This window comes from Panicum virgatum, chromosome 9N, assembly GCF_016808335.1.
Source record: "Panicum virgatum strain AP13 chromosome 9N, P.virgatum_v5, whole genome shotgun sequence".
Lineage (NCBI taxonomy): Eukaryota > Viridiplantae > Streptophyta > Magnoliopsida > Poales > Poaceae > Panicum > Panicum virgatum.
This window is the reverse complement of record NC_053153.1, coordinates 79,832,438-79,854,917: the sequence shown is the minus strand read 5'-3', so window position 1 is coordinate 79,854,917 and position 22,480 is coordinate 79,832,438. Positions and strand designations below refer to the sequence as shown.

Here is a 22,480-nt window from a genome sequence, read left to right as displayed (position 1 = left end):
TAGTTTTCAAATACAAGATAGAGGAGTTAGTACGTTTTCATGATTCTTATACATTCTTCGTAAAGTTATCGTAATATCTATTTATTTTGAATATGCATTGGCCTACCAGGATCAACGAGATTATACAATAGAGAATAGTGAGGAGAATGGCATGACACTTAGTGGATTGTAAAGCCTGACTGCTGCGTACCATTCTACTAATTTCCAATTTTCAGATTTTAGAGAGTAGAGAACGAGGGAGTAAAAAGGCAGAATGTTTTCTTTTCTTTGCTTTGCACGGATGAGAAAAACTGACTAGTTACAATTGATTTTATGCGAAATGGAAGCATGCCCAGCATTCCTACAAGCGTGAAGTGAAGTAGTTTGGTGGCCAAGTTAGATCAACGCAACAATTTTTTTTCATAAATAAACGCAACTGCTTGTTATAAAAGCAGTGGCATATTTAGGACATATTTGTTTAAACGGTAATTTTGAAGTTTTTCTAAAAAGCTGCTTTTAACTTTCTAGTCTTAAAAAAAGATGCGAAAAGTTTAGAAAATTGAATTTTTTAGCTTTTCTAAGCTTATAACTTTTGGAAGTTGCGTGAGAAGTTTGTTATTTATTTGAGCTTCTATCTATTCATGCTGAAAAAAAAACTGTCTAGAAGTTCAAACAAATATAGCATTACAGTTTTCACACGCGTATTAATTATGTGATATAGCAAGATTTACTGGTAAAAATTTGTGGGGAACCATCATTACCTTAAACGAAACTAATTTAATAATTTGTCTTTGACCGGAGCTAATCAAAACTAAGGTCCTAACTACCTTCCATGAAGTTTTGTAGGTACTTCTACAACCATCTGTTTCTTTCTCGTCCTCCGGTAATACAATAATCTTCTGATGTTGTAGTATAACAAATAAATATTGTGACTTGAATGGTATATGCAACAATAGCTCATATAGTGCTGCAAAATTGATTTCATCTTTTACTTGGTTAAGCTATTTATTCCGTTTTGATTTTTTAAATTTATAATTTTTGTTATGTACTTATATTATATATAGATTTATAGTAAAAATTATATATTTAAAAGTTAAAATACAATTTGGAACGAGTTGGCTAGTAAATTTGATTTGACCGGTTCTGGATGGAAATTACGTCCAAATCACCCTTGAGCAAGTTTTCCAGGTGAGGAGGAATCCTCTGCTTCCCGCGGTATATGCTATATATAAAAAAATTTCGAGGAAATAATTCTGCACCTCTTGTCCCCACCTTCAGCGTCACGCAACTCGACGGGCCGGCCGCGCATGGCGACACGGCTCGTTCACCGCCCCCCTCCCGTGATCTAGCCACCCGGACCGGATCCGCCACCCGATCCGCACGCACCCTCCACGACCAGGACCACGAGCCGCGACGAGGCATCTCATCGGCGACGGAATATTTCGCTGTCTGTCGGACACCGGCTCCACCGGAATCTAGGGTTTGCCGCACCCCGGCGTCGCTCCGATGGGACCGGCCGCGCATCCGCCGGACGCCGGCGGCGGCGGGGACCCGGAGGCGTGGTACGGCAGCATCCAGTACCTCATCAACATCTCCGCCCTGGGGGCCGCCTCCTGCGTCCTGCTGTTCCTCCTCGTCAAGCTCCGCTTCGATCACCGCCGCATCCCGGGGCCCTCCGCGCTCGCCGCCAAGCTCCTCGCCGTCTACCACGCCACCGCGCCGCAGATCGCGCTCCACTGCGGCGCTGACGCCGCCCAGTTCCTCCTCTTCGAGCGCGCCTCCTTCCTCATCCTCGCCGCCGTCGCCGCCGCGGCCGTCGCGGCGGCCCTACCGCTCAATCTCCTCGCGGGGGACGCCGCCATCATCGACCAGTTCGCCGCCACGACCATCTCGCACATCCCCAAGTCGTCACCGCTCCTCTGGCTCCACCTCCTCCTCACCGCCGCCGTCGTCGCCATCGCCCACCTCGGCATCTCTCGCATGGAGGACGCGCTCCGCATCACACGCTTCCGCGACGGCAACGGCAACCCCAGTGACCCCAATTCCAGCTCCGTGGCCGTCTTCACCATAATGATCCAGGGCATTCCCAAGACGCTGGCTGCAGACAAGACCCCGCTCAAGGACTACTTCGAGCACAAGTACCCTGGCAAGGTTTACCGTGTTATCGTGCCATTTGATCTCTGCACGTTGGAGTATCTCGTCCAGGAATTGGGGAAGGTCCGCAACAAGATCTCTTGGCTGGAGGCAAGGTTGAGCGCCCGTGACTTGTTTGATGACTTTTCACACGATGAAGCAGCTCAATCAGAGGAGCATTGGTTTGTGAGGAAGTGCAAAGAGGTGTGGGGGATGGCAGTGGAGAGGTTAGGTTTTACTGAAGAGCGTTGGCTGAGGAAGTTGCAGACTAAGAAACTTGTGCTTGGAAGCAAGCTATCAGATTATAAAGAAGGACGTGCGCCAGGCGCTGGCGTAGCTTTTGTGGTTTTTAAGGATGTATACACCGCAAACAAGGCTGTAAGGGATTTCAAGATGGAGAGGAAGAAGACTCCGATCGGCAGGTTTTTCCCGGTGATAGAGCTCCAGCTTGAGAGAAGTCGATGGAAGGTGGAGAGAGCACCACCAGCATCAGATATTTACTGGAATCATCTAGGTCTTAGCAAGACATCTTCGAGGTTGAGGAGGATTGCAGTTAATACCTGCCTTCTTTTAATGCTATTGTTCTTCAGTTCACCCTTGGCAATCATCAGCGGGATGCAAAGCGCGGCACGGATCATCAATGTGGAAGCTATGGATCATGCCAAATCATGGCTTGCCTGGCTTGAAGGCTCAAGCTGGTTCTGGACCATAATCTTTCAGTTTCTTCCCAATGTTCTCATCTTTGTGAGCATGTATATCATCATCCCATCCGTGTTGTCGTATTTTTCCAAGTTTGAGTGCCATCTGACGGTGTCAGGGGAGCAGAGGGCTGCATTGCTTAAGATGGTTTGCTTCTTCCTGGTCAATCTTATCTTGTTGCGTGCGCTGGTGGAATCGTCACTTGAAAGTTGGATACTCAGCATGGGGCGTTGTTACCTGGATGGTCCAGATTGCAAGCAGATTGAACGCTACTTAAGCACATCCTTTTTATCAAGATCATCACTTTCTTCCTTGGCATTCTTGATCACATGTACCTTTCTGGGAATATCGTTTGATCTGTTGGCACCAATCCCTTGGATAAAACATATAATGAAGAAATTTAGAAAGAATGACATGGTCCAATTGGTTCCTGAAGAAAATGAGGATTACCCAATGATGCAAAATGGTGAAGAAACTAATAATTTGACAACGCCCCTAGTGCCTGAGAGAGAAGATGGTGGCCTTCTGGATAATATTGAAGGGCATGATCTTTCCATGTACCCACTAAACAGGAGCTTCCACATGCCAAAGCAGAAATTTGACTTCGCACAGTACTATGCTTTTGACATTACAATATTTGCACTCACAATGATCTACTCCCTGTTTGCTCCGCTCGTGGTTCCTGTGGGTGCAGCATACTTTGGCTACCGATATCTTGTGGACAAGTACAATTTCTTGTTTGTGTACAGAGTTAGAGGATTTCCTGCAGGCAATGATGGGAAGCTGATGGACAGAGTGCTGTGCATCATGCAATTCTGTGTGATCTTCTTCCTTGCTGCAATGCTGCTGTTCTTTGCTGTTCAGGGTGATTCCATGAAGCTACAGGCTATATGTACTCTTGGGATGTTAGTGTTCTATAAGCTGCTGCCTTCAAGAAGCGATCGCTTCCAGCCATCTTTGTTAGAAGGGATGCAGACAGTTAATAGCTTTGTAGATGGTCCTACAGATTATGAAGTCTTTTCACAACCTGACCTGGACTGGGATTTGTATCAATCCTGAAGAAAAACTCAAGATCAATATATACTTTTTTCCCCATTACAATGCCATCTTTTATCACTTGATGAGACCCCTAGTCTACCACGCAGTCATTCATTCTTACTGTACAGCTATGTAGATTAACTGTCCGTTTAGATGTCTTTGTTTTGTCAGAGGTGACAGGTAGATGCAATTTTGATCATGAACCTGGTAAACATACTTCATTCTATTTTAAGATAATCTAAGCTCCTATTACCAGAAGAAATCTGTCTTATGCATGTCATCCTCTCTGTGCCATAAGTTTCCTATTATAATCGACAGTGCCTAGAAAAGATAAATTTATATGGTTTAGATACAATCATACAAGAGGCAAATTTTGCTACTGTGTATTATAAGTTGTGACAGGAAAACTGTGGCATGATCTTTTGAAGTTATAGCAGGCTTTACAGGCAATTTGTAACATCATTTGTGAGGCATATTGAAGCCTTGGCTGGTGGCTGCTGTAGTATATGCTAACTGGGTTATCGATGTGAGTTCTGATTATTTACTCTGTTCGGCTGGTGTTGATTCTTTGTGAGAGAAATGTACTGGTGGCTGGTACTGATTTGTTTCTACGACGCAACTTTCGTTGGAGCAGCATAAATTACCTCTAAGTTTCTCTGATGTTCTTATGCCCATCCAGATTGCAGAGGATGACGTCTTTAGCTGGCAGTGTAAAAAAAATTCTTTAAATCACGCCTTGTTTTTGTTACTGTATCTTGTGATTCATGTTGATGAAAGGATGATCAGCTAAATAATATGGCCCTCTCGTTTCCTTTTCCGTCTCAGAGCTGTGGGGCCCAACGGTCGGCCACTTAACCTGACCTGTCTGCGTGCCATTTCTCTGTTTCCATCATGTACGATCACCAAAATTTCTCGCATGGATCCGGACCCTCAAAATCAGATCAAATGTTTGAAGCCTGGTGAGTGCCCTCATGTCGCTCTACACCGGGGAGGGAGAATCTTTCTGGATGCGTCCAGCGAGAATCTTGGAGACGAAAGACAGCGAAAGGGGGAAGGAATCCACGGGTGAAACGGATCCGGGAGCGTGGCCGCATGTGGGCCGTCGTGGGCCAAGCCGCGACCCCGCGTGTTCTTGCCGCCTTGCCAGTGCGGTTCGGGATTCCAAACCTAGGAGGACTCTGGTGCGTCTCCCACTCCCAGCCAAGGAAGCACCGCGCCGCGCCGCCGGTCCCCTCCTTCTGTTCTTCTCCCACTTCTCCGTCGGATCCTCGCCGCGCCGCCTCCTCCCACCTTTTCTTAAACGTTTCCCTTCTCTCGGACTCTCTCCTCCCTTGCTCTTCCTTCCCTAGCGGCGACGACTGGGCGAGCGGCGGCGCCACTCGTGTCCTGTCTTCGCCCAGCGATTTGACGGCGACGAGCGCATCCTCCAGGTATGCCCGCCCCTTCTCTTTCCTTCTGCTGTGCGACACGGAGCACCCTAAACCCTAAGAAAACTATCTGTATTCGGATCTGAATCCAGTTGCAATAGATTGCCTACTAACTTCGATTTCGTTTGCAAGAATTATCGGGTGTACATGTGTACACCCATGTCCTATGCTGGGTCCGCCCCTGATTTATGTGCGGGTGCAGTTCGTTTTCCAGAAAATTTGGAGGTTCTTCAACCGAACACTCTGACCCCCGCGTCATGTCCACCTCTGATGGTGATGTAGATGTTCTAACTGAAAACCATTGGTTGTTTCGAGCGGGAACAACTGGTTTTAACAGAGACTTTTGTGTCGGAAGACTGATTGCTGCATGTTTTGAGACTGTAGCCATTTGCATCTCTTGCTCTGTTGATTGATCACGGTATTAATGTGAACTTATTTTCTTGAAATATAGGTCACTGGAACATTACTAAGTTCACGAAGGATGAGCAAAGGTCCAGTTCCATTCGTCAACATCGGGAAGAGAGCAAAAGGTTCTCAAAAGCCCTTCCGGCCTTAGTTTTCGATTGTTGTGCTTCATGCCATTCTACACATTTTGGCAGACAATTCCTTGTGTGATACCTGGCTTAATTATTTGTGTTGTGGCCTGTTATTAGTATGCAGTGCTCTCTCTCTCTCTCTCTCTCTCTCTCTGAATGTAGTATTTCTGTACGAGATGCATGGGGTGATTTTAGAATCTGAGTCCAACCTGAATGACTCTGTTAGGTGCTAGAGGATTCATATGACCATCACGAGGGAGGTGCCTAATACTCGGATTCTTTGTTCTTGTTGTTCTTGCGTAACTTCATAGAGAACGGACCATTATCTAGTTGCTGTGATCTGTATGGATAGGTCATGGACAGAGAAACAGAAGCTCAATTTTGTGTGTCTTATCTATCTTTTCTGTAGAGTGGCAGAAATGTACATCTGGCCCTGCCTGTCAACATATTTATTTGGGATAATGTCATATACTTCTATCTGTTGTTGTATGTGGTATGACACGTGCATATGCATTTTATGATCATATTTATGTGCTAGCAAACTTCATGAGTTAATACTTCCCCTACTTACAGATCTCCTGTACAAGGACTACAACTTTGACCAAAAGTTTTCTTTGTCGACGTCTAGCAGCTCTGGTTTGGTAAGATGTTCTTGCTTCTACTTTTCATTTAGTTTCCTCAGAAAACTCTTTGAATTTCATTTTTCTGATGACCTGCGTTTTTTGTCATAGAATCTCACAGCCACTGGTGTGAGGATCAATGAAGACTTCATTGGTGATATACGGACACAGCATAAAAGTGGTAGAACCACTGTTGATGTCATAATTGATAGCGATTCTAAAGTACGGTCCGTGTAAACTTTGTTGTTTTTCTGCATTTGAATCCCTTTTGTGGAGTTTGGTAGCATATGTTCTCTGTTTACTGCATCAGGGCTGCTAATTGTGGCATTGCTGTCACTAAATATCTTGCACGAGGCATGAACATATCTTGGCACCAGAAATAATTACATCACTGGCCTCATATGCTAGGGATACATGCGTTGGTTATGTAAGCTGCAAGAATACACTTCTAATAAATTCTGTGGGTAGGTAATAGTGTTAAATTTAGCTAGTTGTGAGCATCTGAAAGTGATTCCTATATTAAACAGGATCCCCTTCCATTTTTAGGCTAATAAGATTTAACGCCTTAAAGAACAAGTGGATTTCTGAATTTGAGTTTTAGTACAGATGCGGGTTACTATACCATTTCTATCAGCTGCATTTGTGCATTCATAATATTTAGTGCTTGTTATTCACTTTTGCTCTAGCCATGGTCTTTCTTCATGCATTGGCCATCCTGCACTTGTGTTCTTACTGGAGTCCTCTTGTTTGCAGGTGTCAACCACAGTCACTGTTGATGAAGCACTCACTGGCTTGAAGACTTCATTCAGCTTCAAGGTTCCCGATCACAAGTCTGGGAAGGTTAGTATGTTTCAAAGTAAAGGAGGAAACATCAGCTTTAATGAAACACAGAAAATGAGCAGTGCAATGTGTGCAGGAAGTCTTATACACTGTATTTGGCCCACATGTTGTGTTTATTGATTACATCAGTGGCTAATGATCTACATCTCAACCCACTACGTTTCAAAGAAATGTTTTTTTTAAAACTTTGCTAGTACTTACTTTTTTTTCTGACAGCTTGATCTGCAGTACGCACACAATCGTTTTGCGTTGAATTCAACCATTGGTTTGACATCAGCACCTTTGGTTGAGCTTGCTGCAACTGTTGGCACAAGTGAACTTAGCTTTGGTGCTGAGGTTGGATTTGACAGTACTTCAGCTTCTGTTACCAAGTACAACTCAGGGATTGGATACAACAAATCGGATTTCTCCGCTTCTTTACTATTGTAAGCTCTGCAAGTTTATGCTTTCTGTTTAGACATACATAGAATTTGTGCATTGCTCTGAATGTTATAATGACTTGCATAATCTCTGGTCGCTGTACAAAAGTTAATCCATGTCTATACTATTGTAGTTTGTCATTTTGGTCTTTTCCTTGAAATAATTTGCATGTTTAGCAAGCAAACGATATCTACCTAGCAACCTCTCTTTTACTTGCGGGCTGACCAATCTTTACACATGTTTGCTACATAGAGCTGATAAAGGGGAGACTTTGAAGGCGTCTTATATTCACCTTTTCAATCCGACCAATGGTGCTACAGTGGCGGCTGAGGTAACACACAAGCTGAAAACAAAGGAGAACTATTTCACCATTGGGAGCTCCCATGCCATTGATTCTTCAACATTGCTTAAGACGCGATTCAGCAACTCTGGGAAGGTCGGACTTCTCTGTCAGCATGAGTGGAGGCCAAAGTCCCTCGTGACTCTTTCAGCTGAGTATGATCCAAAGGTGGTACGTTCGCCTTCAAGATTCGGCGTAGCAATATCCGTCAAGCCTTGATGAGTCGACTCACCTCCTGTAAAACAGTACAAGCGTTACACAGTCTCCAAGAACATAAGCTTTGGAGCGATACCTAGAACAGCTCTCCCATTTTAGCCTTTTTGGTACCTGTCTTGGGCAAAGGAGTATTGTCTGGGAGTTGGACTTGTTTTGTGGAATGCTTCCATCAGAGCCAACTCCACACCGAGAATTGAAAATACAGAGGTTTGTATTATAGAGCAGAAGCTTTATTACTCTTTTTGCGATGTTTTTCCCTGTTTTGCTATTCGAATCCAAATGATTTTGGGGGCGATTAAATGCCAAAGGCTTGTGATCATGAGGACAGTTGATTACTCTGGTGATAATCGGGGCATCTTGTACCCAGCGACTAAGGAGTGACTACTGGGATTGTTCCCAACCAGTCAATTGATTCTTTTTGGTGAAATTCTTGTCCTGATTTGATACTTTTGAAATTCATGTATTCAGATGCAGGCTTAGTTTTAATTGCTTGCTGGTTCTTGTGATATGGGTCGAATGCGACTAGACTGGAGATGAGCCGATGGAAGCTTATCGAGCTGCTGGGGTGGAGGCCCGCGCTGCGTGTCCTAACGACACATGTCCCTCGCGACGGCATCGAGTCTACTATTGTCCTTGCACACTCACAGGGCCACGCTCGCGCACGCGCGTGTGCTCGCCTCGCTTCCCTTGGCCGGGCTGTCTCCACGCCACGCTCCCCACATCCCCTTTTTCCCTTTTCCTCCCCTCGTCTCGCCACCACCTGCTCCTGCTCTAGCTCCATCGGTCTATCCCTCCGCATCCGCATCGTTGGGCATCTCACCACCGCCAGGTCCAAGAGACCAAGATATAGTGACTGGTCGGTAGCCAGTAGGCAGAGTGCACGAGGGATGGTGGCCGTGTCTACCGCGGCGATGGCGAGCTCGTTTCTCCTCCGGCCGCGCGCCTCCTTCCGGCGGGCGCTCCCGCCACCGCCACCGCCACCTTCCAGCCGCCGGGCATTGCCAGCGCCGCGGGTTCAAGCGGCGAGCACCCAACAGGAGCAGCCGAGCCTTTCGACGAGAAGCGAGGGCGAGCGGGGGCGGCCGGCCGGGACGCGGCTCTACTCGCTGGCGCCCTACCCTCTCCTGCTCGCCGCGCTGCTGCCGGGAGGTACGTAGGGCCTTGAAGCCTTGTCCTTGCTCTCGGTTTCTTTTTCTGCGCGTGTGCGCCCAGTGGTCGGTGCTGATGGCTTTGCCCTCTCGCCGGCGGTTTCGCTTGCCTGGTGGACAGCTGAGCCGGTGACGGCCGTGTTCGCGCCGTTCGTGGAGCTGGTGAAGTCATGGGACCTCCCCGGCTGGCTCGTGCACTGGGGCCACCCCGGCAACATGGTACGCCTACGCCTCTACGCTCCGCCTTCGCAGATGACATTTTTGCAGTTCCTACGAGTGTGGAGAGAGAAAATTATGTGGCTGCCGGAGCAACCATGTAGCTGAGCTGACAGTGAAACTCTATGTCCTTTGTTCTTTCTTTCAGGCTGTGGTGCTTTTTGCGATGGGTGGCTACGGAACATACCTCGGCTTCAGGATCAAACTATCAGATGATCCAGTAAGTAGTATTCGCTAATACGGCCGTATCTCAAGGCCACTGATAGGCAGAAATGCATCTTTTCTGCCTGTACATTTTGCCTTCCATTGAGAACACTGTTAATTCAGGCATATAACTTGAATACAGGAAGAGAAGGCTAAGGCCAAAGATCTCCACCCAAAGCTTCTTGCCGGCATGTTCTTCTTCTTCGCCCTCGGTGCCACAGGTGGTGTCACCGCTCTTCTTACCTCAGACAAACCAATCTTTGAAAGGTACTCCTCTCAGAGAACTCAGAATTTTCAGGACACCATCTTCCTTCTGAAAGCTAAACTCGCCTTCTGTTCATTTTTCGATGGATTTGTAGTCCTCATGCAGTAACTGGAGTCATCGGCCTGGCACTCCTGACCATTCAGTCTATTCTTCCAAAATTGTTTGAGGTAACTTCAGAAGACACATCAAATGATCACGGCAGTTCAATGTTTCACTTTTGGAATTCAATTCACAGACCCATCGAACTACTGATTTTTTTTCGATGAAATATACTCTAAAATTACTGATGATACGTATAGCTACCATGAATAACTTGGTTCTCTGATGCCAGGGGAACCCAGGGCTTAGGAATACACATGGTCTACTCGGCAGCGGCATCATGGCTCTGTTTCTAATCCATGCAGCGCTTGGCCTGCAGCTTGGGATCAGTTTCTAACTTTTGGCTAGAATATCTTGGGGTTTGCTTCTTTCAGATTGTTTTTTGGATATTGAACTCACTCTTATTATTATTCACACGAGGCATCCCCTCATAAAGCAAAACAATTTAAGAGAAAGCAAATTTACTATCCTTCTCCTAATATGATATCGCAGTTGCATATTATTATACAAGCATACATGTTTGCTACCTAAAAAAAGAACAGAACAATCAGACAAGAAAGAACAAGCATATTGTCATAATACTAAATAGCAGAAAGCAGCGGGCTGTATTATATGAACTAACCATTATGATGAATCTGAAGATCGGGTTATAGCTGTCAAAGATGGAAAAATCCTGTTGGAACTCATTATTTTAACAGTTGGATCATGTCGATACACAGGTATGGCATGCATGATGAATGCCGATGCAATCTCCAGAAAGAAAAAGAAGAGGGCTTCATATTATGATTAAAGGATCAACATATAAAATGTTCCAGACAAGAATTTTCTCCTTATTCCTCAACTATCATATACCCATAGCAATGTATTGCCTCTAGCCAGGAGGAATTATGAAGATGAATACCTGTCCGACTGTCACCAACATAATGTCCCTGGTTTCATGGGTTTCCCTAAATTTTGCATTTTAACTGCTGAGTAGTCTGTTCCTCCAAGCATATCCAAACAACACGATCATGACCAACAAGCAGAACGACGAGGTGGCCCCAACAAATGGCCAAAAAGGACCTACGGTAGTGTTCCTGTCACCATTGTGAGGCAGGTTCATGCCAAATGATGCAGCTATTAATGTGTTCATGGCTATGCCAAAGGATACGATGATCAGGATCAGATGGAATTGAATAAGTTGATTGCGTTGGTTGTCAAGTTGGATGTTGATGTAGTCTTCTGTGTCAACAATATATTCTCGAACCTGCTAAGTACCAAAGAAGAATTATCTGATAATAGGAATTATAGCCGTCTAGCAAAACAAAATGCTAAGCTTCTATCAGTCCAATGAAACTGCAACAATTTACTATGAAAAGTACAAAGGAAGTGGACTAGGCTTTCCATCTTCACTAGCTTGCTCCATAATGAACAAGAAAACTCTTCTGGATGGTGATGGTGATGATGATATAACGGTGAATAAGCACAAATTCCCAAAATAAGCGAGTGTGACGTATATTGTAGTCTCAAGGAAAGCCTATGCAGATGCAGTACAGGTTTGGGAGAAAGAAAAGAACAGACCATCACAATAAAAAAAAAGGGCGTACCCAGTGCGAGTGCTCCCACGTTATGTGGGGTCTGGGGAAGGGCCACGGGTGTTATCTAGCAGTCTTACCCTTGCAGTGCAAGGAGGCTGGTTCGAACCCAGGCTGCCAGGCCACAAGTGGAAAGCTCTACCACTGCGCCAGGCACGCCCTTCGAACAGACCATCACAATCCTGTTGCGAATTCCATCCAGCTGCATGAAATAGGATTCAAGTAACATCTCTAGGTTTCCAGCATCAGTGTCCAGTGGCACACTTGTAACAATGCCCATGGCTTGGTTGATAATAGGATTTGATCTAGCCAGGCTTGTTTCTGAAGGAAAATTGCTATTTCTAGCACCAGAAGCCAGTACAACTTGATCCTGCAGAGTTTTTGTTGGCTTCCATGACAGGTGTAGCTGTGTCATGTTTTCATTATGATCCACAAGATGTTGTACTTCATCTCTGACCTTCAAATTTAAAACAGCAATATCAAATAGTATGAAAAGGAAGTGGCTATAGACATCGTAAGGATTATCACTAAAGTCTTTGAGTTATAAAAAAACTCGGCCGGCGGGGGAATGATCGCCCCCGCGGTATTGTGTGATAGAGAAGACCGTCTCACACCGGCCAAGAAAATCCCCGAACCCCTTACACAGCGGCACCGTAGCCCATGTGAGACGACCACAATCGGGGCCGGGCCTTAGACCTGTGCTTTGGCACTATGGGGCAGACGAGGGGATTTTTTTAACCTCAACCTGAAATTCGCTCCCACGGGAAGTCGAACCCAGGACCTGAGGAGTGCCGCTGGCTTCCTCTAACCAACTCAGCTAGCAGATTGGAAGGCATTGTGGAGTATAAGAAAGCCTAGCATGATATGAATGGTAGATTAACTTGTCTTCTTTTTCAAAGATCCAAACATAACTATTTTCATCAACGGCAACAGTCTGCAAAGTGCAATTTTAAAAAGCTAATTTCGTTTATTATTTTATTAGATGGAGCACTTCTTTGGTGTCCTGCTAATCAGCAGGAGACACACATACTGCAGATTTTGTTCTTCAGAAATTCACATGAATACAGTGCGGATCAAAATCTATATGCACAGTTGTAATGAAGCAAACAATGCCGGTCAGCCATTCATTCACAGAACATTAGACATTAAAAATAAGGAAAGAGGAATTGACCAAAAGAAAAATGTATGTCTAACAAATACCTTGTGCACACCAGCAAGCAGGGAAGTGAGATTTCTTTTTAGGCTCCGAACATGCTCAAGGTTACTAGTGCTCACACTTTTAGCCAATTCATCCAGCACAAAACGTGCATGCTTGTTAAGATCAGATAGGCTGGAATGAAATGACAAGCATACAGCTTTCAGGGCAAGCTCCAACACCTGAAACTCAAAGGGAAGCCCACGCTCAGCACTAGTTTGATCTTGGTTGCCATCCAAACTGCCCACTTGTGTGACGCCAACATCAACCTCCAGGCTCTTCAAAGGGAATTTTTTTTTTTGAAACGAACCAGGCAGGAGAGCTGCCGATTATATTAAAAAGAAGATGAAAGCTCAGATTGAGCAATACAATAAAAAGAAAAGAAAAACACAACAACCTAACACCAAACCTCTCAACAAACATATCACACTACACAACACACACCGCCAAACATGAAGATAAAAATCCAGACAATACGCACCACTTAGTCCTCGCAAACTCCACAACTCAAATGTCATCGTTGGCCGCCGCTTGACTGTTACATCCTTCGCCAGATGGAGACTCAGCTCAACCAGGTTCATGTACTATCGCATCTTGTAGATCATCGACACCTTCCCCAACAATGCCGATTAAGGCATTGTTCTTCAAAGGGAAATGGTGCCTCAATTTATCAATGAAAGGGATAACCTCCTGAGCAAGAGGTTCCAGCAGCAGGATTTCATCAGCAGTCACAATAGCTCTTATGAACTCTAGATTGATTACAATAGCCTTCTCTCTAGCTGCAAAACAGGTAAAATCTAAGGTTAATCTGACGGATAACAAATATGATTCATGGTATCAATATTTCAATGAATAACACTTTACGACATACCACTACCAGAACGAGGATACCATTACCAATTAGTAGACCAATAACCTGTACAACACTCGCTAGTACTAGTTCATGGCTCTAGAGATATCAAACTTTTTGTGGACCAAAAATACGAGAGAGCATCAGCTCACCGAGGATAGTGGGGCAGCGGGAGAGAAGGGGCCCGATGACGCGGAGTTCGCGCGTGTGCACCCCGGAGCGTTCCGCGACGAATGCCTTGTCGCACATGAATACCTCGCAGCCGCCCCACCGATCCATCCTCATCCACAGCCGGGCTGGCGCCTTCTTCCGCCTCCTCCCGGCGAAACGCGGCGCCGGCGGCGCGAGGGGCGGCTTGGGGAGGGATGGGAGGCGGCGGAACGGGCGGGAGCGCTTGGAGTAGGACGACGACGAGAATGATGCGGAGGGGGAGAGGAAGGGAGGCGGCTTCCTGCCACCGCTGCCAGACAGCCTCCCCATCGCGGCGGCCACAGCGGCGGCACGGCGAAGACCATAGTGGGGAGGAGGCGGAGAGATAGCGGTGGGGTTTTCGGGCCGGGGGGGAGACGGAGGCGGAGCGGCGGAGGCAGCCGAGAGCGAGAGGTTTGGCCGCGAGCGGCGCGCGGTGGCTGGCCGTTGGGTGGATGGCGCGGCCGGCGAAGCCGACGAGGCGTGTACTACTTGAAAAAAAAAACTGGAAAAATATCCATGGTTTTTAGAGTCGACGCTGATCTGGAGCCCACTAGAGGCCCAAGCTTTCACAAGCCTATTTGCGTTAGAACCCACAGCGCACGGCCCACCTTTTAGTCAACGCGGCCCATGAGTTTGAGGTGGTACTGAAACTCTGCACGATTTCAGTCGTTTCAGACTGCAGGGCGCTGCCGGATGAATCGATTCCTTTCAGACGACAAGGATGCAGCTGAAAATCCCAGAGGCAGCCAGCCACACCAGAACGGCAACAAAACGTCACGATGCTTCGTCCCTCGTCGCAGTCGCGGCGTCGCTGCAGGTTGCCGGGCGGGCCGGCGAGGCGGAAGAGAGGAACCAATCAGCCATGGCTGCTGGCCGATGCCGCGGGGCAGAGCGATTCGGTTCCACCGGCAAGGAACAAGGATGCTGGTTGATAGGAATCCCTCGGTGTCCGCGACCGTCGAGACGTGCACGAGCGATGGGGGGGGGGCTCGCTTGGCCGCTGCCCCTTTGTGCAGCAGGGTGGTGCAGCCGCGAGGCGAGGCCCATCATCCATCCGAAAGCTAAAGGGGAAGGCGGCGGCAGGCGCGCATGGACGGGTGATTGGCCGGCGATTCGGCGGCGTCCGGTGGGGTCGCGGCGGCGCACGGCAATTTCCTAGTGTTTTTACGCGGCGCGGGCGTACGGGCACGGCGGCGCCCCCGGACAGTCTCCGCGCACTCCGAGGCGATCGGTCCACGAGGCTCTCGAGTCTTGACGCGCGCGCCCCTGATCTTGCTCTACTACTACTACAACAACACCGTGCCAATCCACTGGTCCCTCGTCCCTCGAACAAGAAAAGGCAAGCAAACCACTGCACCAGCTAGGCAGGCACGGTACACTCGTGCTCCTCTCGACCTGTGCCTCATCTTTCACCCTCGACGACACTGCTGACTCATACCACTGTACCTGTAGGCAACCGGCCACCATCATCATCAGTTCATTGCTGCAGAGAGAAAGAGAAATTCGCGATCAGTTCATTTCCAAGGAGGAACAGGGTACATGTTGGATTGGATACAGCGTTGTACAGTAGGGTAGGTGTTCCTCCTCGGATGCTGAAGACTGAAGAGATCATACAGGCAGCAGCCAGCAGGCACCCCGGCCGTCAAACGAGGAGAGCTTCTCGAGCGCCTCGGTCTCCGTCGCCCTCGCGCCGGTGCCCACCCACGCTCCCGCTTCTCGCCGCTGCCGCGTGGGCCCGGACACCGCACTGGCGGCTCCAGGCGGTGCTCGCGGCCACCGGCGCTACAGACACGGGAGAGCCCCACCCATCGTGATCCTGACTAGATGTGTGGCCCACGTGTCGGTGACAGCCGCGGCGGGGGGCGCCATCATTGGGAATGAGCGGGCGTTTGACCCACCTCCCGGCGCCGCACGTGCCCCGGCCGGCGGCGGGGCGGCGCCTTTTTGGCGCCAAGTTTTGGCGGGAGGGGCTCGGTTTTGGCGGGTTTGAGCGTCCGGGGCCGAATCTGCGGCGGGAAGGGTTCCATTTCCATCCACCTGTCTATCCATCCATCTGGTTTTCACCATGGGCCTCGGACCGTGCCACCAGGGTGTGCATTTTCAGTTTTTTCACCGGTGCCAAGTGCCGTGTCCTTCCTTCATTGCATCTTGTCTTCATCATTCTTCGACACAAGATGGCAGAGTACAATCAATCTTGCACGTACAATGCTTGTCGGCAAGCGCTGACGTAAGATTCTACTACCACTACCAAAACTAGTTTTGTACGTAGAGTACAGTGCAGATACGCGCCACGCATGTACCGTCGACTGTACTGGAGCTGGTGCAAATTCGAAAGCATCGGATGCCATGCGGCCGGCCAAAGCCTGCTGCGGCAGCCTGCACCACCTGGCACATTCACCACAGGGGATAAATAAACTCAAAGTCCAAAGGCGACGCGGTAAAAACCATTTCGGCCATGGGGAAAGGCAGCTTTTCCGTGCACGGGCTGGGGGTCAGCTCCCAAACGTGGAAAGATCGCAGCTTTTGAACACGGCAACGGACAAAAACGAGCAAAGGCCGTCAGGGGGGATGGGCCCGGCCAGCATGGGCAGGGGAAGAAAAAAAATGAATCCCCGTCAGGTCAACAGCATCAACAGGGTGCGCCAGCTTGCGGCCATACACACCCTAAGAGCATGTATTATGGGAGGCTCCAAACCGGCGGAATCTCACGTGGAGGAGAGAGAAGAGAGGAAAGAGAAGAGAACGGGCGGTTCGCTTGCCGCCGGCTGCTGCGGGCGCGTGCGCCTCTGCTTGTGGCCCCGCATGCCCCTTGCCGCCCACTCCCAGCCAGCAGCAGGCGCAGAGCAGAGCTCCCAGCCGACCGCGCGGGCTGGGTTGTTGCCCATGCTCTAAACCATACCCTGATCATGCAGCAGCGTTGGCAGCTTGCATTGCAGATTTGCAGTGGGCCGCTTGCTCGATCGATCGATCGGTCAGAGTTTGCGCCGGCTTCAAGAACACAAGCTGCCGCCCCAGCCTACTTGTTCAACGGTTCCTAGTAGCTTGACTTAGTACCGTCGATTCTGTGATGTCTGATCTAGGCATGATCTAGCTGCGAACAGACCATAGCTTGCTAGTTTGAGTCTGTTCGGCTGGTAAAATGAATAGTGCTCGGCTGGTAGATTAAATAGTATTGTGTGAGATGAAATAAGCCGTAATAAGCCAAGCCAAGCCAAGCCAAGCCTAGACCAGCCGAACAGGCTTTCTTTCTAGTTTAACATGAGCAAAAGACTGCTTGCATTTTTTTTTCTTGTTGTAGAAATTAATCCTATTATTTTTCTAGTGGTGGTAGTCGACGCGCTCATTAATAACGTTTGTATAACTTCATTAACATCAAGATATGCCGGCTAAATCTTTTGAAGATGCCCATATACGTATGAAGTTGGTGTATGTAAACATCTTCCTCAGTAAGTTGTTTACCGAAATCAAAATAAAGGTAGATTGCTTGGGTGTGCAGGTCTTCAAAAGGGTGGAAAGAAATCATGCGATCGGGACAGCATCTGTCTTTTGTCAATGCTCGAGATGGGAGTTTGAACTTGTGAAGCAAAAGAAGGAAAGAGCGCTAGTTATGTGATTATCACAGCCCCAAAACTGTCCAAGAAGAGAACCATCGGCGACGATGGACTGGATTGGAATCTATACAAGAACATGGTCCTTTTTTTACGGATGCGTAGAGACACTGAGAGAAGACGCACTGCAGGTCACTACTCACCAAAGCTAGGGGGAATCCGAATCTCTTTGAAACCTGCATCATTCCGGGCGATAGATAGGACACAGGTCGTGTCGCATGCCATGATGGGCGATGTGATTCCGGTGGGTACGAGCTGCTGCATGTGTGCGGTGCGCCGATGGCGATGCAATGCAATGGCACTCCGTAGTTGGTACGGAGGAATCGCGGTTTGAGGTCCTCATCGATCTTTATTTTGTATCGAAATCATTTGTACTAACTTAAAAAACACCGAACCGGCAGATTAGTGAATGATGAAAACAGTTGACAGTCTAACCGTGAGAAGAAGAAGAAGAAGAAGAAGAAGAAGAAGAAGAAGAAGAAGAAGAAGAAGAAGCTGCAGTAGTCGATGAGCATTGGGACGCCGTCGTCTACAGTCGGAAGAAGTTGCAGCAAGCCAGCAAGTAAGCTATGAAGGGGGCGCATCGACGCGGATGCATGCATGGCATGGCACTTCGGCGCTGCGCATTGCACTGCAGCAGACAGGAACAGTGCGGTTCCCATCGGATACCCTGACGCCGATGCCGCACGTGGCGGCGTGAATGAGAGGAGGAGCATCACTACTGTCTCACACTCTCTCTCCTGTGGGCCGCAACTTTTGACGTCTCCCTACGTCGGGAAGAGTGCACGTGGCGGAACAAATAATTGGGCGCCGCAGCGATCGGGATGCTGCGGCTAGTCTGCGGCTGTGGCTCTGTTTGGTTTTCACTAACACGAGTAGCGCAACTAGAGAATTTTCAATGCACGAAGTACTAAATGAAGTTTATTTGTAAATTTTTTTAGAAATAGGTGCAATTTTTCGCGACGAATCTAATGACGGTAATTAATTGATTATTGGCTACAGTATTGCTACAGTAACCAACTTCTAATCGTGCGGTCAAAAGAATTATTAGATTCGTTTCGTAAAATAGCGCAGGAGTTGTAAAGTTAGTTTTACAAACTGTTTTTATATAATACTAGTAATTAACATTCAAAGTTTGTGCTACTCCAAAATTAGCGCAAACCAAGCACGACCCGTGTCGCCACGGCCAGCCGCCCCAGCCCCTTTGTTTTCTTCCCCGTCGGCCGTCGCCGTCCTCCTCCACCAGTCCACCTCCTCCCAGGAGCTCCCGTCCGCCGCGTCATAAATAATCTTTGCGTCTCGCCGTGGTTAATTGGCAGGTCCGCGCCCGTGCGCAAACCCCATGGCCGGGGCCTGGTTTTTTCTACTGCTTTTCCTCTTTTTTACCGTACGGAGTCCGTGCTCTCCGGAGACCGAGGCGAGCCTCATTAACTGGCGTATTAACTGGATGGGGTTACCACCAAAGTCAGAGCTTTGTTTGCAACGGGCAAGTGTTTAAGGGAAGATGGGGTTGGGATCCTATGACTACTCGATCTCGGCAGCTCGGGTGCGCGGGATGCTTGTTCATCTATCAGCGGGTGAGCTTGATTAGTATTTGAACCACGGTTAGCGTCTGATCGACAAATCAACCCTTTCGAGATGCTCGCATTCATTCCAAGTTCGGTTTGAATTGTTTTGTGGGGCCTGTGCCAAAGTTGCATTTTTGGAATTCGTCGGTGTCAAAAGGTGGTGGTGTGTGTAGATTTAGAATAGGTCATCAGGTCACTTTATTCTCTCTGTTTCGTTTTTTTCCCTCTCCAAGAATGGAGAACAGAGCCGCGGTTCTCCATGACGTCACGCAGAGAGCTTTTCCGGCGAGGACAAATGGCAAAATTTACTAGTTACTACTAGTAAACCCTACACGTTGTTTAACGCCTGCTCCGCTTTGCCTGCAGGCTGGGCAGCTTTGCATGCATCAGACATGCGAAAAGTACGCTCGGCAGAACTGGATTGATAATTATCTGATTAATTAGCGGCCGTTAATTTTGTGCAGGCTGGGAAAAGTTTGTAACATCCCAAAAATTTACCAAATTAAATCACGCGCTAAAATATTTTTTTAAAATTTTTTTCATCATTGAGCTCATTTAACCATAACACTAATTTCTTCTCAGAAATTTTCGTCGTCCCAATCATCCTTCCATCTTTTTCTTCTCTTTTTTCCGCCGACCGTACCCCTCCATCTTTTTCCTCGCCGCCATCCCATCCCGCGCCGCTCGGCTGCCTGCCGCCCACGCACAACCGCCCGTCGCGATCACGGCCGCGCTTTTCGCCATCTCTCTCTTTCTCTCTCTCCTTTTCTTTTTCTTTTTCTTTTTCTTTTTTCTTTTTCTATTTTCTTTTTCCCTCCTTCCCTTCTCTTCCTTCTCTCTCCTTTCCTCCGCATGCTGCAGAGCAGCTCGCCGCTGCGCCGACCCTGCTCCTCGAACGCACGCGCGCGCCCGCCTGCTCCCGGCTGCCTCCACGCGCTCCACGCGCCCCACGCGGCCGCGCCGCTCGCCGAGCCGCTCGCCGACTCGTCCCGTCGCCTGGCCACCTCGCCGCGCCGCCCGCCGAGCGGCACTGCTCGCACAGCACCCCGCCTCGACGCTCGAGCCCGCACAGCTCGACGCTGAGCACCACAGCCGGCCCTCCACGTGCCCACTGCCCGAGCCGTCGCGTCGCCGCCGCGAATCGCGCCGCCGACGCTCGCAAGCGGTCGAGCCCCATTAATGGCGCCCCGCCGAGCTCGCCGGCCGCCACCACCGCCTCGCTCCTCCTCCACTGCCTTACTCCGCCTATAAATAGGCTCCCCGCGCAGCTCATCTCCCCCCACGACCTTCCACCACCGCTCCTAGCTCCCTCCCCAAGCTCCTAGCGCCGCCGCCGCACTCAGCTATGCCGCCCCGTTGCGCCCCAGCCCGAGCCGAGGTAGGGATAGAACCCTCTCGGTCCCCTCTCGCTTTTCCCCCTCCCCTTGACGCCGCCGTGCCTCCAGGACGCCGGTCCAGGGCCGCCGCCACCCGCCGTCCGCTGGTCGTCGTGGCCAGGCCGCCTCGGACCACCTCCGCCCGAGCCGCGGTAGGGAATCGACTCCTCTCACTCTCCTCTCCCTTTTCCCCCCTCTTCCCGAGCGCCGCCTTGCCCTAGCTCGCCGGCGACGAGCGCCGTCGTACGCCCCCCTCCTCTGTTTCCAGTTACGGGAGGAAGAGGAAGGGCACATTTGTGCTGAGCCCCCTGCCCTTTCTTCTTTTTATTTAAGTGTCCTCCCACTCTTTAGTCTATTTGCCAAAAAAACCCCTTCCCTTCCCTCTATTCTTTAAAGAACCCTTCCACTCTCTAGTTCTTTTACAAAAGAAACCCTGCCTACTTTCCTATTCACAAATAAACCCTCCACCATATAAACATATTTATAAATAAAACCCTACCCCTTTCCAGAATAACCCAAACATTCCCCAGAATTCTAATCAGGTCCTTTCACTAATTACAAACAAGTCCCTGGACCCTTGTTTAGACCCTAAACACCCCGTTAACTTATTATTTCATACGCCAAAAATCCTCCAATCGCCCTCAAACTTTACCACGTCATTCCAAACATAGTTTTGGCCATGCCATTAGGAAACCGCCAATAATATTACTCCTATCTCCATATCTTAATTGTTTCTGATTCGAGCTCAACGATAAAACCTTTATTTCTTTTTCTTGATTGTGTGTTTGTTTGTATACGTCGTAGATCACGGTGTGAATGAGGGAGAGGCCGCCGACGAGCCGCGAGTGAATGAGGACCAGTTATGCGACCCCGAACCCGAAGGACAGTACCTCGATCAGGACTTCCCGGAAGGCTTTGAAGACGGCAAGTTCAATCCCATTCTTTGATGCATGTTTTGTCCCAGTTTTATAAACACAACCTATTGGCCTGTTTTACAAAATTGCATATGTTTTGACTGTTAAAAACATGGTTGGATACCCACCCCTTGATCTGTTATAACCATTCCTTGACCACCTAGATTAATGTCTGAATGTGATTTGTTTGGACATTAATCGCTGCTAGAACGCTTAGGACCTTAAACACGGTACAACTTGTTTTATAAAAAGAAAATGTGTGAGAGTGTGTGGGAAGGAAAAAATGTGGAATTTTCGAAAGATAAGTTTAGACGGGATGGATGGTACTTCTGTGTGATTTGCCAAATGGTGTGCTCTAACCTGTGTGGTAGAGCAAGGAAGGGAGATATTCATGTTGTCACAATTAAGGACCGAGTTGGTGTGTCATCTCACCTAACTCCACTATCGTGCAAACCACTCGACCGTTGTATGGGCAACGACTTAGCATAAACCCCACTAGTTAGTCTGATAGCCATCAGGAGAGCTGAGAGAAATGGGTGACTGAGGAGAAGGGATAAGCTCTGTGTGACTTATGCCCCGGTTAAACCTAGGTGAAAGGTCGATGACCCCTTGGTGGATCCCGTGGTGGCTAGTCAGGTCTAGCTAAGGTGGGTAATGGCTTTGTTGGGATCTGCACCGACACTAAGGTGATCGTGCTGTGGTACCCCGCTTGTGGGTAAAGTTGCACACCTCTGCAGAGTTAAAATCTATTCGAATAGCCGTGCCCACGGTACTGGGCGAGTTACGGTGTGGTCACATAACTAGTGTTTCTTCTGGGAATGGATGAGTTGGCGTGAGTTGTTTTGGAAAAGTGTCCGGCAGTTGTGCCGTGTGCTACGGCGGATGAGGAGTCCGGTAGCAACTTAAAACTTGGATCCTGTGTGGATCAACACTACGGGTTACTCGGTACAAGAAAATTTGCTTTAAAATCCTTTCTTTCAAATGAACCCCTGCATAAAAATTAGCTTTCCGTAAATTAAACCC

The 22,480-nt window shown here is 48.5% G+C and overlaps 3 protein-coding genes and 1 pseudogene across 3 annotated transcripts; 3 read left to right on the top strand and 1 right to left on the bottom strand.

Moving 5' to 3' along the window:
* The first annotated feature begins 1,240 nt into the window (after positions 1-1,240).
* On the top strand, positions 1,241-4,107 carry LOC120693287 (CSC1-like protein At4g35870). Its single transcript, XM_039976708.1, has one exon. The coding sequence runs from the start codon at positions 1,486-1,488 to the stop codon at positions 3,868-3,870; it is 2,385 nt and encodes a 794-aa protein (XP_039832642.1). The 5' UTR covers positions 1,241-1,485; the 3' UTR covers positions 3,871-4,107.
* Positions 4,108-4,999: 892 nt separating this feature from the next.
* Positions 5,000-8,675, top strand: LOC120693289 (mitochondrial outer membrane protein porin 6). Its single transcript, XM_039976710.1, has 7 exons — positions 5,000-5,279; positions 5,728-5,806; positions 6,386-6,453; positions 6,544-6,654; positions 7,186-7,272; positions 7,489-7,697; positions 7,945-8,675. Exons 2-7 carry the CDS (start codon positions 5,758-5,760, stop codon positions 8,249-8,251), a joined length of 831 nt encoding a protein of 276 aa, XP_039832644.1. The 5' UTR covers positions 5,000-5,279; positions 5,728-5,757; the 3' UTR covers positions 8,252-8,675.
* Positions 8,676-8,911: 236 nt separating this feature from the next.
* On the top strand, positions 8,912-11,132 carry LOC120693288. The gene is made up of 7 exons (XM_039976709.1): positions 8,912-9,397; positions 9,518-9,615; positions 9,761-9,832; positions 9,959-10,083; positions 10,176-10,248; positions 10,413-10,539; positions 10,900-11,132. The coding sequence occupies exons 1-6, from the start codon at positions 9,136-9,138 to the stop codon at positions 10,515-10,517; spliced, it is 735 nt and encodes a 244-aa protein (XP_039832643.1). The 5' UTR covers positions 8,912-9,135; the 3' UTR covers positions 10,518-10,539; positions 10,900-11,132.
* LOC120693290 lies at positions 10,940-14,467 on the bottom strand (annotated as a pseudogene).
* Between the last annotated feature and the right edge of the window lie 8,013 nt (positions 14,468-22,480).

Coding starts and splice junctions, on each gene's coding strand:
- LOC120693288 (XM_039976709.1), top strand. CDS start 9,136: ATGGTGGCCGTGTCTACCGCGGCGATGGCGAGCTCGTTTCTCCTCCGG. Junction 9,398..9,517: donor CGCCGCGCTGCTGCCGGGAG/GTACGTAGGGCC, acceptor CCTGGTGGACAG/CTGAGCCGGTGACGGCCGTG. Junction 10,084..10,175: donor GACAAACCAATCTTTGAAAG/GTACTCCTCTCA, acceptor ATGGATTTGTAG/TCCTCATGCAGTAACTGGAG.
- LOC120693287 (XM_039976708.1), top strand. CDS start 1,486: ATGGGACCGGCCGCGCATCCGCCGGACGCCGGCGGCGGCGGGGACCCG.
- LOC120693289 (XM_039976710.1), top strand. CDS start 5,758: ATGAGCAAAGGTCCAGTTCCATTCGTCAACATCGGGAAGAGAGCAAAA. Junction 6,454..6,543: donor CGTCTAGCAGCTCTGGTTTG/GTAAGATGTTCT, acceptor TTTTTGTCATAG/AATCTCACAGCCACTGGTGT. Junction 7,698..7,944: donor TTCTCCGCTTCTTTACTATT/GTAAGCTCTGCA, acceptor TTTGCTACATAG/AGCTGATAAAGGGGAGACTT.